We start from the raw sequence: 14,827 nt of genomic DNA on the forward strand, positions 1-14,827 counted from the left end.
AGAAAATATTTGATATATTAGAAAATATAATAACCCTAACAATACATCTATGTGTATAACCACCTGCAAAGTGTGTGGAGAATTTCAGCTTAATTGGTATTGAGGCATTGTGTCAAGTATCAGTTTTTGATACAACCTCTAAGAAACTCGAGGTTGCACTCGACAAGCAAGATCACATTGCATCTAAGGGATTCAGCTATAACAGAAATCTCTTAAGAGTTTAGACTATGTGTATTATAGCCAGGTATCGTTTCCAAGGAACAGTTGCAACCTGATAAATTGACAACTGAATTGAACATATATATAAAGTCAATTATGTCTGAAACATATTAGCCATAGTGCTGATATAATTGTCACAGTTACAACAACACATCAGTATGTATTCTCAATGATGATATCTTATTTAAAGAACTAATGACATAAATACTACAGTTTAATGTACCATTCTTGTTCTGTCCTCGTACCTGCAAAAAAAAACTTGATGTTAATTAAAAGTCTGAGAACGTTGGTTAAGCAAAGTATAACAAAATGTAGCATACTGATGCAAGACAAAAACAACCATAACATTGATAAAATTATTAAAATTGAAGTAGCACCATGAATCAATAAAATTGTAGAATTAAGAATCAATGAAATATGAAATGACCAAGGATTTGTAGAATGATCTAACTTCTATTTCACTTAATTCCAGTAATCACGATTCAAAATTTGCAAAGCAATGAAAGAGCTGAATGACCGAGAATGAATCACAAAAAAGATTGGTTAGACCGAATGCCTATGCAAAATGGAAACCGACGTATATATCAAAAAGTATAAAACCTGTGATTATAGGTTGAAATCGTTCAAAGCTACAGTCATACAGTAAAAAAAGCACTAATATATATTCAGATCTAGTGTTGCAGAAATTGATGAAGCTCGCATTTGGAGAGAGAGAGGGAGAGAAAACATGTCAACGAAAGACAGAGAGGGAGAGCATAGGTTGGACAGATCAGACAAAGATAGCACAGATTAAGATTGAGATGCTGATGAATGAATCCTTGAATTCACATGCAGTGGTTTCATTACTTCTTTTCGTAAATTTAATTATAAATGAAATTAATATCTAATTTTATCTAGGAATGTAATATGATGCCCAACACAGATATATCAGCTTACTAATTTGATAATGGTAGTGATAACAAAAGACAAGCAGGCAACAGTAACAATTTGTAGTATAAATGTTAACAAATGACATTTTATTAGAATCCACAATATTTCTATACATGCTAATAAAATAAATTGGTTACCAGATGCTACATTTCTAGTAGTAATTCACAACCCAAGAGAAGAATATATGTTAATACATGATATAGATTAGATCTCACATAATTAAGGAACAAAGAATTAAACATCTGACAAAGCGTTGGAGATTATCATTATATAATTGAAAAGACAGAAATTAGATGATGCCAATTAAATAGGGTAATCAAGAACTCACATCTGTAGAATTTCAATAAGGTATGACCAAACTTTTGGTAAAAATCTTGAGGTTGCGCCACAACAAAGTTCTGAAACTACCTGAGGGAACGACAGAAACTTGAGACTTACCATCCCTCTGGTTATACAGAATTGTTTGGTATTCATCATCAGCATTTCTAGTGAATTTCAGCATGAAGAAGTCTCCATTGTTAGACATGCACAATGGTAAAATCATCGATTTTTCTTCATTAGGACGAATATTAAGATGTAAATAACTAAAATTTATTAATTGAATCCAAGACTTGTCATCTCCAAACTTCCTCATCTGCCACAAGCCAAGATGGGTGTTGCTATCTTGCCAAACGCACAGCGAGTCTCTAAAAACTCCAATATTTGTATCAAAAAAGCAAAAATCATCGGGAAGAAACAGTGATCTGCAAGTCTCCTTCTCCAGGTCAATAGAAATAATTACGATTTCAGAATGAATGGTTTCTTTTCCCTTAATAACAACCCAATTAAGGGTTCCACTCAGATACACTCCACCAACTTTAGGTAAAGTCCAAAGAACAGGAAAACCTTTAAGGTTTCTCCAACTACTGTCACCCGCGCCATAAACTTTCATCTCAGTCTTTTCAAATACGTCAAGTGAGAGCATAGTCAATGCAATTGCTACAACCTTGTATTTGTCACTTGACGGATCATAGCCAAACCCAAACATTGTTCTACGACCAATGCCCGGGGAAAAAGACAGCGTTGGCGATTCTCTGGATATCACCCTTGTCACCTTGTTCCAGAAACAAACACGGTATTCTTCTAGTATTTCGCTAACCCCACAGTGCAACCCATTACATGAACCGACCAGATGGTAACCTGGCATGTTTGCGAAATTGAACATGAACGTTTCAATTTGTAGGGAATGGAATAACGAACTTACATCACACGATTCCATGTGGATTTCAGGGATGGATCCGAGGCAGACATTTTTCATCAGTTGAAGGTGTTCCAAATCGTCCTTTGCAGCAGATTTGCTTAGGAGCAATTTGATGAAATAGGGATCTGACATCAGGGAGTTCCATCCCTTGCACACACATTTGAATTGGATCAAAGGTTTCACGGGAAGACGAGACAAGATTTCCTCGATGAGTTCCTCACAGAGGAGTGGCGACCATGGTTTCTTCTCTGATCGCATGTTTCTGTGGTTTCTTCTCTGATCGCATGTTTTTGTGGTTTTCAATGAACAGTCCACATATATATGTCCCAATGTTGCTAGGGTTTAACCCTTCAATAAATGAATATATTTTATTTCAGAGATAAATTTATTTAATCTTTTAATAAAAGCTGTAATAAAATTGGAAATAAATCAGACGAAAGATGCAGGAGATAAAAACAACGCAGATTTCTGGACAAATTTAGTGGAATAAATCCTGAGTTAAATACACATAACATTTTTTTGTCCATTTGGATTAAGAAAAATAAGATAAATTAGATATCTTTCTTACAATTTTTGTCATCAGACTCTTGAACATTATTTAAAATTTTACAAGATATATTTAAGAAAAAGAAAAAAGAAAAGTTAGATATGTTTCTCACTATTTATGGGCATGTGCTCTGCACAGTATTTAGTTTGGGAAAATAATTATATTTATTTTATATCATATCCATTTTAATAACTAAAGAATAATGTTTTTTTATAATTACTAAAAACTATTATTTGAGTATATAATAATTTAAGAATATAATATATTTTATAATTACTACGTAAAAATAGTTTTGTAAATTGATTTAATAGAGTAGATGGAAAAAATTGTGTAACAGTGAGGAAATTTTGCAATTTTTTTACTAAATTACATAAAAGTTTTACAATAAGAAATTTTTCAGTAAAAAAAAATTACAAAGTTTTTAAACTATTATGACAATGAAGTAAAAAAACTATAAACAAATAATAAATAAAATGCTCTCCAAATTTAATTGGAAAGAAAAAAAAAAGAAACAAGAATTTAAATTTTCTGATAAAAAAATGTTCAATAAATCTTTAGTTAGGCGAGAAGAGACAAAATATAGGGAAACATTTTCATATTAAAATTATTATGATAATAAACTAGAGAAAGGTTCGACAATTAAAATGAAATATATATTGCTAGGGGCATGCAAATTTTGTTGACACATGAATCTGTCAATTTGATCAACTAAATGCTTCATCACGCTTCGAAAATAATGTCAAGAAAATTGTCTAGAGAAGGGAAATTTTACACTGATTTAGCTAATTTTGGAAGCCATTTCAGCAGACAGCAACTGAAATTTGGCTGACAACAACTGAAATTTGCCTGACCGGTGAAAATTGTAACTGCTTCTATAACTGGATCGGATCAGGATTTAAAATACTGGGAATTACTATTTACATCATTTTAGCAAATGAGATTCATTAGAAAACTTCTTATATATAGGCTTGAGTCTTCTTGAATCCATTTCATTCAGCATGCTTGTATGAAAGCCGCTAGTGTATAATTGTATTCTACTGGTGTCACATAAATTCCAATCTTTTCAATATATTTAGTAGCATTGCTCTAATAAAAAAGTAATATACTAATTAATATATAATATGAGTAAAGTAAAATTTAATAGAAAATATTTGATATATTAGAAAATTAAATAACAATACATCTATGTGTATAACCACCTGCAAAGTGTGTGCAGAATTTCAGCTTAATTGGTATTGAGGCATTGTGTCAAGTATCAGTTTTTGATACAACCTCTAAGAAACTTGAGGTTGCACTCGACAAGCAAGATCACATTGCATCTAAGGGATTCAGCTATAACAGAAATCTCTTAAGAGTTTAGACTATGTGTATTATAGCCAGGTAGCGTTTCCAAGGAACAGTTGCAACATGATAAATTGACAACTGAATTGAACATATATATAAAGTCAATTATGTCTGAAACATATTAGCCATAGTGCTGATATAATTGTCACAGTTACAACAACACATCAGTATGTATTTCTCAATGATGATATACTAATTTAAAGAACTACTGACATAAATACTACAGTTTAATGTACCATTCTTGTTCTGTCCCCGTAGCTGCAAAAAAAAAAAACTTGATGTTAATTGGAAGTCTGAGAAGTTGGTTAAGCAAAGTATAACACAATGTAGCATGCTGATGCAAGACAAAAACAACCATAACATTGAGAAAATTATTAAAATTGTAGTAGCATCATGAATCAATAAAATTGTAGAATTAAGAATCAATGAAATATGAAATGACCAAGGATTTGTAGAATGATCTAACTTCTATTTCACTTAATTCCCGTAATCACGATTCAAAACTTACAAAGCAATGAAAGAGGTGAATGATCGAGGATGAATCACAAAAAAGATTGGTTAGACCGAATGCCTATGCAAAATGGAAACCGATGTATATATCAAAATGTATAAAAAAAACCTGTGATTATAGGTTGAAATCGTTCAAAGCTACAGAAATTAGATGATGCCAATTAAATAGGGTAATCAAGAACTCACATCTTTAGAATTTCAATAACGTATGACCAAACTTTTGTGTAAAAATCTTGAGGTTGCGCCACAACAAAGTTCTGAAACTACTTGAGGGAACGACAGAAACTTGAGACTTACCATCCCTCTTGTTATACAGAATTGTTTGGTATTCATCATCAGCATTTCTAGTGAATTTCAGCATGAAGAAGTCTCCATTGTTAGACATGCACAATGGTAAAATCATCGATTTTTCTTCATAAGGACAAATATTAAGATGTAAATAACTAAAATTTATTAATTGAATCCAAGACTTGTCATCTCCAAACTTCCTCATCTGCCACAAGCCAAGATTGGTGTTGCTATCTTGCCAAACGCACAGCGAGTCTCTAAAAACTCCAATATTTGTATCAAAAATGCAAAAATCGTTGGGAAGAAACAGTGATATGCAAGTCTCCTTCTCTAGGACAACAGAAATAATTACGATTTCAGAATGAATGGTTTCTTTTCCCATAATAACAACACAATTAAGGGTTCCACTCAGATACACTCCACCAACTTTAGGTAAAGTCCAAAGAACAGGAAAACCTTTAAGGTTTCTCCAACTACTGTCACCCGCGCCATAAACTTTCTTCTTAGTCTTTTCAGATACGTCAAGTGAGAGCATAGTCAACGCAATTGCTACAACCTTGTATTTGTCACTTGACGGATCATAGCCAAACCCAAACATTGTTCTACGACCAATGCCCGGGGAAAAAGACAGCATTGGCGATTCTCTGGATATCACCCTTGTCGCCTTGTTCAAGAAACAAACACAGTATCCTTCTGGTATTTCGCTAACCCCACAGTGCAACCCATTACATGAACCGACCAGATGGTAACCTGACATGTTTGCGAAATTGAACAAGAACGTTTCAATTTGTAGGGAATGGAATATCGAACTTACATCACACGATTCCATGTGGATTTCAGGGATGGATCCGAGGCAGACATTTTTTATCAATTGAAGGTGTTCCAAATCGTCCTTTGCAGCAGATTTGCTAAGGTGCAATTTGATGAAATAGGGTTCTGAAATCAAGGAGTTCCATTCCTTGCACACACACTTGAATTTGATCAAAGGTTTGACGGGAAGACGTGACAAGATTTCCTTGATGATTTCGTTATAGAGGAGTGACGACCATGGTTTCTTCTCTGGTCACATGTTTCTATGACTTTCAGCGAAGCGCCGAAACACTCTGAATCCAAATTCTGTACCTATCAAGACATGCACCTTCGTGAACAGTGCATATATATATGTCCCAATGTTTCTAGGGTTTAACCCTTCGATAAATGAATATATTTTATTTCAGAGATAAATTTATTTAATCTTTGAATAATTGCTCTAATATAATTGGAAATAAATTAGGCGAAAGATGCAGGAGCTAAAAACAATTTCTTAACAAATTTAGTGCAATAAATCCTGATTTAAATACACATAACATTTTTTGTCCATTTGGGTTAAGAAAGAGAAGAAAGATTGGATATGTTTCTCACAGTTTTTATCATTAGATTCTTCAACATATTTTAAAATTTTATGACATATATTTAAGAAAAAGAAAAAAGAAAAAATAGATAAGTTTCTCTGAATCATAGTCCATTTTAATAACTACAAATAATTTTTTATAATTACTAAAAACTATTATTGGAGTATATAATAATTTAAGAATATACTATATTACATAAAAGTAAAATATATAACAATGATCAATGAATGAATAATTAAGTAAAAGTTTTACAATAATTATTTTAAAATTATTTTAACTCGTCGAGTTCCCAAATGGAACTATGCAATACACACATTTACTCAATTGTTTTCAAAATTATTTTAACTCGTCAGTTTCCCACAGTGGACCCCATCACAATACTCGTCGCCCTTAAAGGGTCTTACAATTGTGTGATTACACAGTTTATAGTTCACAACTCAATACTTACATTTCATCTCAATACACATGTATTTCATCATCCGCCACATGTTCCATTTATCACATACGCACAGTTTGAATCATCATTTCATAACCTAAACATAACAATTTATACAAAAGATTTTATCACAACATGGGGTGTAAAACCGCTAAAATAGTTTCTCACAATTGTATCAAAATCAATTAATCAAAATCATGGGTTAAACACAAAGACATCAAGAGCACTCAAGTCTATCAATCAATTCTCATCAAGACATCAATTGGTACATAGAACACAATAATATTGTATTTATAATCATAAAGGAAAAGTTATAATTCAATAAACATCCCAAAATAAACCCAAATTTAGTTCTCTAAGGATCCCTACACATGTTCATTCTAACCCCCAATTGCGACAAACTCATCCCTTACCTCTAAGCAGACTCACGTGTCTTTCGACAGTCACAGCGGCATCTCTAGCGGTTTCCTAAGATTCTTTCAGTTTTTCCTCCAACTGCTCTGATAGAGTTCCCAAACGTTAGAGAGACGGAGAAGAGATTGAAGTCTCCATTTGTACTGTCTTCATGTGATTCATTTTTCTCCCTCCAAGAATATTATTTCACAAATCCCAACGGTGAAATTGTGTAACATATCCAAATTGAATGAAAATCCAACGGTTAACGAAACCGGGATTGTAGTTTTACTGAGACCGTTTTGCGTTTCTGCGGGAAAAGAGAAAGGTACGGTGCGAAGGGTATTTCTCTTAGCTCCGACATGTTTTTGCAATTCCCAACGGCGAGAATGCTCAGAATTTGGTTTCGAACGTGGTAATCAAATTTCATGACGATCCAACGGTGAATAAGTCACAGATCATTGTTTTTCTGAGACAAGTTTGGTGGGCTACGGGAAAAGAAAGGGTTTTGAGAGGAGAATGAGAAAAACGAAAAAATGAGGAAAAGAAAAGGCACCGTCAGTGTGAAAAGCTGACCTAACACTATTTATAGCTAAGTTTAGTCTATTTATTTATTTATTATTTTATAAAAAAACAAACTTTATTTTATTCTCTATCAAACAAATAAATAAAATATCCTTTTTATTTTCTCTTAAATCACTATTTTAATTAATAATTATATCTTCTTATTTATTTTATTTATAAAATCTCATCATTTTTTTAAAACTCTATTTATTTATAAATAAAAATCCTTTTTAATCTAGTTTATGAAAATTGGGATGTTACACCTCACTCCCAGGACTTTCAGCCTGAAGTGTGCCAAATGCAGGTGACCCAACGATGGATCTAGAATAGACTCTAGTACCATTTTAGAAAGTGGGTTATAGGCCTAACTCAATCATACAAAATCGGTTTATAAGGTGAAGTTTGTCCCACACTTATATATTTTAGTTTGATTTTATCTTTAGTCGATGTTGGATTAAATCACCACCTAAAGAGGCCACAAGTAAGGTAGGCTAAGGGGTATCCACAATTAGGAGGGCTTTTCCAACAAAAATGAAATGCAACAAAATTAGTACTGTTTACAAACATAAATGTTAGAGAAATATTTTGTTAAAAATAATTTTCTATATTTTCTTATCTTTATATTTTAATACAATATACACTTAATAAAAATATTAATTAATGCAAGATCAGTTAAAATATTTATGAGTAATTATTAAATAAGAATATTTCTGTCAGTTCAGTGAAAATACTTTCTTAATTTTGTAAAGTAATTAATATTTGCAATAATTATATATGGTCAGAAGTCGAAACAATTAATATTTGATTAAATATTAACCATGCTGTTTTGATTCCGTTTCAATAGAGCTTTTTGTGAGTACCCAAAAAAAGCTCCTTAGTTGTGTATTGTAGCTTTGGCGGGAAAATTTTAACCACATAATGACATGTGGCAGGGGGAGAGAGAGAGAGAGAGGAGGGGAAAACTTCTAATATATAGTAATAGATAGATAATAGATATCATTGCTAGCATCTTTTTCTGCCCTGGCCCGACCTCTCTGGCCAATGACCAATCACAGTTTTCTGTTCTTGCATTAGAGCTCACTCTGTTAGCATTTCAGAGCTCACAAATGTCTGTTTTTTTTTTCCTCCTTTTTGGGGTTTTTTTCTTCCTTAATATTCAACCGTTCACATTTTCGTAATTTTTGTCTAATGTGTTTTCTGTTTTTTTACCCTGATAATTTGACCATCATCTTTCATATTTTGACTTCATTCTATATTCTTATTGCTCCTTGATTGATGGTGATTCTGAGTGTAAACTGTGACTTATTTATCATGAATTTATTTAATTTTGGGTATATTATTTTTGAGTATTTGTATTTTGTATGTGCAGTATAAATTATTTAGTTTGTATTATAATATGACCAGTCCCTTTGTTGTACCACTATCCGAGATTAATAACTATGATGCTGGGTATTTATGTAAATAACCATGGTATTTTTTAGATGTAAATATTTCTTTTGATATTGCAATGGTAAAACTAAAGTAATGTTGATACTGAATTAGAGCTGTATCATAGGGGTATAAATCTGTTACAAGGCTGCAATCCAAGAAAATAAATAAATAAAAAAAACAGAACTAGAGAGCCCCTTTTCTGAGGAAAAACCAGCTTGTTCATTCAGCCTATTCAATACCAATTTTTTGATACCCCCATTATATAATCCTTCTATATCCTCCCTCTCCATCCTTTCTGGCCTTTGATTTTTCTTTTCTATGTATTTATCTATTTTTTCATGGCAGAATGAAAAAAATACTTAAACTTTGTTATGATTTTTGTGCAGACGAAGCTGGTCATACATGAGGGCTTTGTAATATGGAGATAGATATCCATTGTTTTGTGTAGGTCCTGTCAAAAGATTAGGAAAAATTATATTGGTAGGCATTATTGCTTACTTCATTCGTTTCATAGGTCTTGTATATTACCACTGTTTTTAGAGTATTTTCTTTGGTAAGAGACGAATATAGAGGCATGTGTACAGGATCGTCTCTCCTTTCCTTGTAATTTTCCTTTGTTTTTTTTTTTTTGTCTTGTTCTCTCTGCCCTTGTGCAGAGGAACACTTTATTTTTTGTTCTACTAGATTAGTGAATTTATTATTAGTCTGTTAGATAATTGGGATAGGAGTAATTTTTATGAGCAAAAGCCAATTCAAAGTTTTGTGAATACAAAATATCTGGTGTATGCATCTGCCATTGGTGTCTGCAAATATTTTTAAATCAGTGATGGAGAAAACAACCATGTTCACTTGTTCCATATCACCTTATCTTATTCCTTGTGTATCAAGAAACAATTTTTTTTAGTGCAAAAGCAGGTAACTAGTTGGAACCATTGGGAGGGATGGAGATGTGAAATTATTCTTGGTAAGGTTTATTTGTTTAATCCTTTCACAGAAGGAGCCAGTAACTTTTTCGACTTTATTTTTTTAGTCTCAGCGGAGCTGGTGCTTTGTATTCCTATATTGTTGGGGGGTTGGAGTTCTGCCTGATGAAATGCTTATATTTTTGTAGTAGCAGATGATATGGTACAGTGCATTTTTATTTGTGACGGATTTGTATGTTATATTTAGGTATTACATCTGCATCTGCAAGAGGAGAATAATGGTGTAGCTGAGGGGAGGGCTTGTTTAGAAAATTTGATCCTTAAAAAGTTTAATATAAAACTTGTCATTTTTTATTATATTTTTTTTAACATTGACTATAAATTATTGATTTTTTTTGGTTATTTCTAATACTTATTCAATCTAAATTTTTATTATAGTTAATTTGAAAAAAGTATAGTTAATTTCAAAAAATGAGTAATTCTAATTTTAAGTCACCTTTAGTAATAATACAGTTGTGAGTATTTGTAATGTTTTAAAAGCAATGCATGTATTTGAGTTTTTGATGCAATTTAATAGTTTTATTGATGTATGAATTTTATGTTTGTATACGCAATGAAGGGTTAAGATGAAAAGTGAGTTATTCATTAGAAATTTAGAATCATTTGATTATATATAAGAAAATGAAGGGAGAAGATGAAAACCAACTTTTTAAAAGTAACTCTTGATATTACTTGATCTCTCATATTATTCATAATTATTTTAAAAAATTTCATTTAAGAAAATATCTAATTAATTAATCATATAATTTTTTTAAACTAATAATATTTAAAAATTAAACTTCAACTTTAATTCTAACTTTTTTGTCTAGTGTGATTAATCAGCTTGATCCTAAAATTAATGTTTTTGTCATTTCTGTGTTACATTTCTTTTCAACCTTTTTAGTAAAAATAATTGATTTAATTTCTGTCCGCACAATTTTTCTTCATTTTAATTTTATCGTCTGTTGATATCAGAAAACTATTTATCATAAGAGATCAATAGGTATTCTATATGGGCGTAAAAGTTTTTACTTGAAATAATTTTTCATTCACCTAAAAAAAAAAAAAGAAATCATTCTTAATGAGTAATGAGTAGCCCCATTTCTGAAAAAGTCACAAGTCCATGCTTATATGCCACTTGAGGTTTTAATAAAAATTGATTTTGCAGTATAAGTACATCGTCAATCTACTCACTGCCATCGTTAATGTACCACTTAGAATCATCCTTCTACTCCAACATACATATAAATGAAAAAAAAACATATATAAAATGCGGAATCTAATTAAATCAATTTTATTTAATAAAATCGTAAATCAGTCGACGTGGGTAATGCTCACATTCGCTTCACTGTTACCAAATAAAATTTCTTAGAAATATTTATGACTTAAAACAAGACTGTTCAAGTTTATCAAATAAAGTAAAATGACATGTTTGATACGTCATGCAATTAAAATAAAAACTCTTGTTCCAATGTTACATCCTATCAAAATATTGTGTCTCGGAGTCCTCCATCACAAGGTTTCTTAAAGTAATTCACCTAGCCATTTGCTCTCACAAACACAAGGTTTAAGATCATCACATGATCCAAACATAAACAACACATGAGGAGTGAATTATCACATTTTTAAACAGGTAGAGATAAACGAAGACACACACATATATAGTAAAAATATCACAAGCTTAACTTAACATAATTCACATTATTTTATCAATCATTGTGTAACATCACTTGTCCTAAGGATTTAATCACAAAATCATATTCTATACCTTCACATTAATCACATGTTCATAACAAAACATCTCAAGTACAACACAACATCTCTCACACACAATTCATTACCCACAATCACGTAGCAAGTCACAATGATCATTACACAGACGTTATGCAACATATATACTAAGACTCAATCCTATATTGAATGTGGTATCTTGTCAGTGAAAAATAACACTAGGGCACCTAGGAGTACATAATAAAATACACCACACAATGGGTAAGCAGGTCACTCTTATTAAAAGAAATCATAAGGTGATTAATTAGGGTTATTCTGTTTAGTGTGAATGCTCTAACCATATGAGATCAACATAGATTTAAAGGAGCACTCAAACCGAGTGTATTTACCCTCAAGGCCTAGACTCTGAGAATCCATTAGGGTCTCATTTTTCTTATTCAAGTCCAATCCCTAAAACTTTTACATGCAGCCACTGCACATGAATTATACAATACCTATGACTTCACACTTATTTTCAAACGTATTTAATACAATACGTTACAATTTAACACCTCAGGTTCCTAACTTTGAATCCTACACTTTCCTTTTAACACCTCATGCATTGCTCTATAATTTAACAACTCTGGTTCCTAACTTGAAATCCTACACTTTTCTTTTAGCGACCGTGATTGTTTCTCTGATTACATGTTTCTGTGGCTTTCAGCGAAGTGACAACACACTCTAAATCAAAATTATGTACTTCTCAACACATCTTCCTGAACAGTGAATATAACTAGAGAGATAAATTTAGTTAATCTTTTAATAAAAGCTGTAATAAAAATGGAAATAAATCAGGCGTAAGATGCAGAGCTAAAAACAAGGCAGATTTCTTAACAAACTTAGTGCAATAAATCCTTATATAAATGCCTACCTACTAGGAAAACCATAGCAAAAGCAGAAAAAAAGCACATACTTAACATTTTTTGTCGATTTGGGTTAAGAAAACGAAGAAAAATCAGATAAGTTTCTCACAATTTTGTCATCAGATTCTTCTAATAAATAATGACATGTTGATTTTTTTAATTAAAACTTTGAAACATATATCTAATAAAAATCATTGGTTATATTAAAAAGAACATCCATTCATGTGAAACTAATCTCTGTACTATAATAAAAACTGAAAGATTTGATCATGTGCTTCATATCAATTTGATAATGAAAAATGGAATTAATTTGAAGCTGTCTGAAAAAGTTAAAGCCAAGTCTGCTCTAGTGAACCTGGTGAGTCCAAATAATCATTTCTCTAGCAACAAATGCTACAACTGTTTACAATGATCTTTTTCTTCAAATTACCCTCTAGAATCTCGTCCACAAGGCTCAAAATATTTTTTATTTATTTTGATCCGCCAAAGGAATATATATATATATATATATAAAGAAGCTTGTATAAGGAATAACAACATAAATACAAGGTCGTGCACCAACAAGGAATAATGGACTCACACGGTTTCTGTGTATCTATACCAGCATCACAAATACAGTTTAACCATGAAACCCAACCATCATCTGCTGTTGACCCTTCGTGCGTATATTTCTAAGTGTAAAGCAAATAAGCAAGCTATACAAAAAAGCCAACCCTTACCAACTCCTTCAACATTCACGTAAGTCCTGTATCATCATATCAATCGATCTCCTTTCCTTCACAAAGAGATCGAAACAATCATAACGTTAAACAATTCAAACAAGCCCTGGGATTCATCTCCCATTCACAATAAGAGAATTTTCTTCCATTCCCTTTCGCATTAATCCATGCCCAAGCTCTATGTTTTGCCAGATCCCATGCGGCCACACAACACAGCTTCCCAATTCCCATTGGCCCCTCTAAAAATAACATTGTTTTTTTGGGAGGGTACCTGCAGCCCCATCCAATAGTAACATTTTCTCCCAACTGAATCAGACAACTCACAGAGAAAAAGCATATGTGACACCAATTATTTACCTAATATCCCATTTCAGCCACCAGGGCATTCGGATTACAAGAATTTGTGAATAACCTGCTATACTTGTCAGCCAAAGCCCAAAAACTGTATCACCATTCCGGTTGTCCAGCCAGAATTTAGCATCCCTACAACTCCCTAGCCTCCAATATTCTACGTTTGAAAGTTGGATCCTCGCCACCTCATACTTTTGCCAAATCTCTCCACCAAAGGGAGGCTTTCTTCACAACATCTGAATTTCCCAATCCCCTTCAGCCCCCATACTTTGATTTAAAAACATTGCACCAAAGAATCCCGTCATGGTTTTAAATTGAGGTTTAGGTCTGCCAGAAAACCTTTACATTGCGAAAAAAATGCGATTGATATGGCCACAAGTACGGCTGTTCTCCGCTATTTAAAACCATGACTACCATCATCCTTAATTATTTTCCTCATTTTCATTTCGCAAGCAATTCCATGAACATTGCAACATCCTTTACTCCTAGTCCTCCCTTCTCTTTCTCAAGACAATTTTTTTTTCCATTTGATCCAAGAGATATGCTTTCCCTTCTCCACACCTTTACACCTTTACACAGAAACAAAGCTCAAAAGTTGATAGGTTAAAACCGCCCAGTAGCTTTCAACTAAGAGAAGTAACTCCAAGGACATGAATACGAGTGATTAACAACTATTTTGAAACGTACGTATAAATTGGATTAAAAGTAAACAGCCGTGAAAAGAGAGAACAAATTTTTAAATGTCATTAATTAGCACATATATTTAAATATGAGATGCAATTTTACTAAAATAGAGACTAAAAAAGGGAAGGAAAGTTGATTTTACAAAAATGTCCGCACATCTACTTTATATATATATATATATATAC

General features: G+C 32.1%; 2 protein-coding genes across 2 annotated transcripts; both read right to left on the reverse strand.

The window, feature by feature from the left end:
- Positions 1-245: 245 nt before the first annotated feature.
- On the reverse strand, positions 246-2,661 carry LOC114404515 (F-box/kelch-repeat protein At3g23880-like). The gene is made up of 2 exons (XM_028367422.1): positions 1,478-2,661; positions 246-464 (listed from the first exon to the last, which is right to left on the reverse strand). Exon 1 carries the CDS (start codon positions 2,645-2,647, stop codon positions 1,490-1,492), a length of 1,158 nt encoding a protein of 385 aa, XP_028223223.1. The 5' UTR covers positions 2,648-2,661; the 3' UTR covers positions 246-464; positions 1,478-1,489.
- Positions 2,662-4,500: 1,839 nt separating this feature from the next.
- Positions 4,501-5,835, reverse strand: LOC114404517 (F-box/kelch-repeat protein At3g23880-like). The gene is made up of 2 exons (XM_028367423.1): positions 5,088-5,835; positions 4,501-4,538 (listed from the first exon to the last, which is right to left on the reverse strand). The coding sequence occupies exons 1-2, from the start codon at positions 5,833-5,835 to the stop codon at positions 4,501-4,503; spliced, it is 786 nt and encodes a 261-aa protein (XP_028223224.1).
- Between the last annotated feature and the right edge of the window lie 8,992 nt (positions 5,836-14,827).

This window comes from Glycine soja, unplaced genomic scaffold (genome assembly GCF_004193775.1).
Source record: "Glycine soja cultivar W05 unplaced genomic scaffold, ASM419377v2 tig00104482_3_pilon, whole genome shotgun sequence".
NCBI lineage: Eukaryota > Viridiplantae > Streptophyta > Magnoliopsida > Fabales > Fabaceae > Glycine > Glycine soja.